The following is a 5,000-nucleotide window of genomic DNA, read 5'->3' on the forward strand; positions in this document are numbered from 1 at the left end:
TTATAAAATCTTTTAAGGAATCAATTTCTGAATTTCTTGTAAAAGAAATAATTCAGAAAATCCTTTTTATAAATTAATATGTTTCATTCTTATAAATAATGGTACTCTTATATTTTAGCTCAATTTGGAATATACAAATAAAGGATGGGATAATCTGAGGAACTGGGAAAACAGAAGCTGTTAGAGAACTCTTTAGAGTTAAGAATGAATATGACTAATGAAAACCCTGTAATATAATGTGACGTTTCTTTTAATTGTCTTATTTAATTGCCATTGACATTTATACATAACAACAACAACAATAAATGCAACCGTGTATAGTCCACTGTAGGACAAATCCCTCAAACATATCTTCATTCACGTTTGGGGACTTGGCCAGTTTTCATCACCACGCCGGCCAGTGTGGATTGGTGATGGTGGGAGACATGTATCTGATCACTCATAGCAAACCAACCCAGTGAATTAATATCAATATTGTTGCCATTTCATGGCAATACACAAACCCTTTCACCACATTAAAGTATCCCCACCCAGAAAGGAATATTTATACACAACTCTGGAAATCACACAAAGGTTTAATTTTGACTATTGGGTTAATTGATATTATTATTCGATAATCAACATTACTACTTGAGATAAGGTTCTAGATATTTATTCCAAAGCCCGTGGTTTAAGACCAGAGACGCCCAATTCCCCCTCAGTTCACAATTTACAACCTTTCAAAATGTCATCATAATATTACCTTGTTACAGTTGCAACTCAATTTCCAACAGTTCCTGTTACTTGTGACCTGGTTCCCTGTCACTATTTCGAAACTGACAGTTTCTGATTCCTAGATGCTCTTCCCAAGAACACCTTTGTAAACACAGTAAAGGGTAGGTGCCGAGCACTAAAACTGTCAGGGTGACTTGTTTTTCGTCCCCACACATTAATTTATAAGTTTCTCACTGGTAACTTATATCTTGGTACTGTATTTTTTTCAGTAGTTGGTGGTAATTTAGCGTGGTGTTCAATACTCGTAGTTTTTTTTATTTAGACCAGATAAATAGGAGGATATACATTGCATATATAAGTTTGAATTTCCTCATATATTTGCTGTTGCCTCCTTTACATAAGGATAAGGATAATTCTCCTGCCATTGCTGAATGTATTAACGGTAGCGCTCTCCCCTATTCTGTCTTCGTCACTTCGGTAATTGTTGATTTGCTTTTTCACTTTGCCCATTTCGTCCATTTTCAGTCTTCTTTTGGCCCCTTTTGTAATTCTGTCTTTTGCTTTTGTTTCTTCAATTCTTTATTTTGTTTGCTTTCTTCCCCCCTTCACAAAACACTATTCTGTCACTTAAGCAATCATTAAATGTTTTTTTTTTATTCTTATTACTTTAGTAATACTCTCTATAAACATTTTTTTTAAATCATCTTCCTTATTCGATCTTTTTCTTCCTCCTCATCACTTCAAACGCTGACGTTTTGGTCTTTTTACTTGGACACTTCACTATTTCTGTTAATTGCTTTGTCTTTATAATCGTGCCACCAGAAAAACCGTAATATAAAAGGGTTGAGAATGCCCACCCTGACCCTGGAGACCTTAGGCAATGGCATCAAGTAGGTACTATGGTGTACCTTCATTGTGCCTTAGAGTAGATGACGTCTTCTATAAACAGTTTCACTTGACTCCCGCTGTATCTTTGTTATACTCAAAAACTGTATATATACTTTAAAGGTTTAAAGGTCGCTCATGAATGGCAGAGGCAAGGGGCAGTGGCACTACCCTAGAGACTGACCATATTTACATATGATCAGTGCCCAAGGCCCGTCTTCATCCAAGTTGGGACCATGAAGGAGCAGGAAATGGCTGGTGATGACTCATTATTTAGATCTATAGGCTCTCTCAAAACTCCATATCCTTTGCTCAAAAGGATGATGAGATTGTAGACACTACAAGAAACTATCGAGCTTGAGCGTGTTTCGAATCCCAGTCCAGCAGCACGCCATGCAGGGACGTTTTCAATAGTGTACCACAATACAGAAAATATATATAGATACACATTGTGTCTCTGGATAGTATGGATAGTAATGGTCCTTCTCTTCCGTACAGGAATCGGCCCTACGACACCAGGACAAAGGTCTGTCCTCAGAGGGTTGGGTGATGGCTGCTAACGTGTCTGGAAATGGGATGAACCAATGGGTCAAGTGCTCCGCCACCAATGATGTTGGAGGGTCGTCTCATCCCTGCGTCTTCTCCATCTCTTTAGTTGATGAGTTAAAATCTAATAAATCTAACAGATATTTGGTTTAATGCTTATTCTATGCAAAGGCTCCTCAGGTGTTCGTGTTAGTTTATTTCTTTATTTTATTTTGTCTTTTCATGATATAGATTTTTCTATCCAAATTTATCTTCACGGAATAAAACTTGGCCAACTTTTTTGTAACTGTCTTATTCAGATGAATTTTGTTGGTATGTTAATTCACTTCTCTCCTTTATATATTCTTGACAGATACAAAAGAGGTGTAAATTACCATTTATAGGTTATCCTGTGTGTTTTCATATGATGTTTAATTTCCATGCATTGGTTTTTGGTCCAAAAAATATATTACTGAGGTCAAATGTATTGGTTCTTTAGTTTTTTCATAATTTCCTGTATATTTCTAAGCTCCCTTAATATTCAAGGTCGTCTTCCTATTGTCTGAATTTGCCTTTGTATCTTTGTTATTTATTTGATCTGTCATATGTTCATGTTCAGCTCTGAAATACTTTTTCTTGTGTAATAAATGTTATATTTTTAATATCTTTGCACTCCAGCTTCCCACCTATACCCCGTTTTCATAGATTTCCCTATTACTTCCATATTTGATGAAATACCTGTAATTTTATTTACTTTTGGTATTTTCCATTAAGCCCCACTTTCTATCCTTGTATATTTTCTCTTTACTGTGTCTCTTAGATTTATTATATTTGTTCTATATAAATTATAGGGTATTTTAGTGCCCTTCAAAAATGTTTTCCTTATGAATCTTTTTTACTATTTTCTTTATAATTGCCAATGTTAGGTTTTCTGGTTTTGAGGCAATTTAAATCATTTCCATTTTCTTGCGTTTGGAATATACTCCCCTTATAATCCAGTTCAATGCCAAAAATATTTTGTACTACTCAATTGCTTTCTAATGCCCAATTTGTCCCCAGTTTCCTTTAGGAGCTGAATATTATATTTCACATATTCTATAGTTCCCTCTCTACCAAAAGCACAATGGCTCTGTCAATGATAATTCTTCTTTAAAATTCTCCCTTTCTTTTCTACCCTTTTTATTGCCCTTCATGTGACCAGCTCACACAGTGATGTTCATCCTGTGCTTCTTGTCTTATTCCACTGGCAAATTCCATTTCTTGCAGCCCCTCCCCTAAATCAATATCTATTTTTACGCACTGGTTTGTGCGAGATAGCATTTATGATTTTCGGGGAATTCTATAAATTTTTTTTCTTCCTCGTATAACTTACATCAGTGTCCCCCTTTTTAGCAAGTCAGAAACCTTACAAGAGGCTGTAGCAGTTACTATTGTATTATATTTTCATTAATTTAGCTCTTTTCGACATAATATTGTAAAATAAATGTTTTATTTTGGCTCCTGTGAATCATGCTTTACATTCATCATCTTCATTTTTTTGTGTGATTCCCATTTCATTTCCTCTTTCATCATTATTATTAGTTGATATTATACCTAAATCTTTTTCCATCTGTCTCTGTTTTATTTCCAATATTTTTTTGTTTTTGGTGTCCTCCAGTTATTATTATTATTATTATTATTATTATTATTATTATTATTATTATTATTATTATCATTATTATTATTAGCCAAGCTACAACCCTAGTTGGAAAAGGAAGATGGTATTAGCTCAAGGGCTCCAACAAGGAAAAAATAGCCCAGTGAGGGAAGGAAACAAGGAAATAAATAAACGATATAAGAAGTAATGAAAATTAGAATAGTTTTTTAAAACATTACCAACATTAAAACAGATATTTCATATATAGACTATTAAAAAGCATTTTCATGTTTGCTATGTTTGTATCATATTTAATCATTCTTCTTTACGTTCTTTTTCAATTAGTTTCGTTCCTTTCTTATTGCAAAGATTTATTGTATTTCTGTTTTTTTTTCTCTGGTTTATTTTAGCCATTCATTATTATAACATTATATTCTTGTCTCTTTTGCATCTTATGCCGTTTTCTTTTTTTCAAAGTCAGTAGTTTCATTCTTTATTAGCTATCGCAAGTTTTCATTCCTTTGATCATATTTATTTTCCAATGATTCCTTCACTCTTCTTCCCCACCGTTATCCCTACATTGAGGGGTTGGTTGCCTGATGCGTCCTCTCCACAGCTTTCTATCAAAGGCATCCTCTTCCACCAAACCTCTTCTCTCCATATCATCCTTCATCTTATCTCGCGATCTGATGCTCTGCCTCCCTCTTGATCTTTGGCCCTTAACAGGTTCCTCCGAAGCCTCTCAGGGCTTCCTCACTCCCTCCCAAGCCCTCCTCACTCTCTCCCAAGCCCTCCTCACTCTCTCCCAGGCCCCCTTCACTCCCTCCCGGGCCCTCCTCACTCCCTCCCAAGCCCTCCTCACTCCCTCTCAGGCCCTCCTCACTCTCTCCCAAGCCCTCCTCACTCTCTCCCAGGCCAACTTCACTCCCTCCCGGGCCCTTCTCACTCCCTCCCAAGCCCTCCTCACTCCCTCCCAGGCCATCCTCACTCCCTCTCAGGCCCTCTTCACTCCCTCCCAGGCCCCCTTTACTCCCTCCCGGGCCCTCCTCACTCCCTCCCAAGCCCTCCTCACTCCCTCCCAGGCCATCCTCACTCCCTCTCAGGCCCTCTTCACTCCCTCCCAGGCCCCCTTTACTCCCTCCCGGGCCCTCCTCACTCCCTCCCAAGCCCCTCCTCACTCCATCTCAGGCCCTCTTCACTCCCTCCCAGGCCCTCCTCACTCTCTCCCAAGCCATTCTCA

The 5,000-nt window shown here is 37.6% G+C and overlaps 1 protein-coding gene across 1 annotated transcript in view; it reads left to right on the forward strand.

The window, feature by feature from the left end:
• The first annotated feature begins 4,359 nt into the window (after nt 1-4,359).
• Nucleotides 4,360-5,000, forward strand: part of LOC137619020 (DNA-directed RNA polymerase II subunit RPB1-like) — a 1,412-nt gene continuing 771 nt past the window's right edge. Inside the window, exon 1 of the mRNA XM_068349219.1 lies at nt 4,360-4,884. Coding sequence (XP_068205320.1) covers nt 4,360-4,884 — 525 coding nt within the window. The remainder of the gene's footprint in view (nt 4,885-5,000) is intronic.

Source organism: Palaemon carinicauda, chromosome 25 (assembly GCF_036898095.1).
Source record: "Palaemon carinicauda isolate YSFRI2023 chromosome 25, ASM3689809v2, whole genome shotgun sequence".
Taxonomy (NCBI): domain Eukaryota; kingdom Metazoa; phylum Arthropoda; class Malacostraca; order Decapoda; family Palaemonidae; genus Palaemon; species Palaemon carinicauda.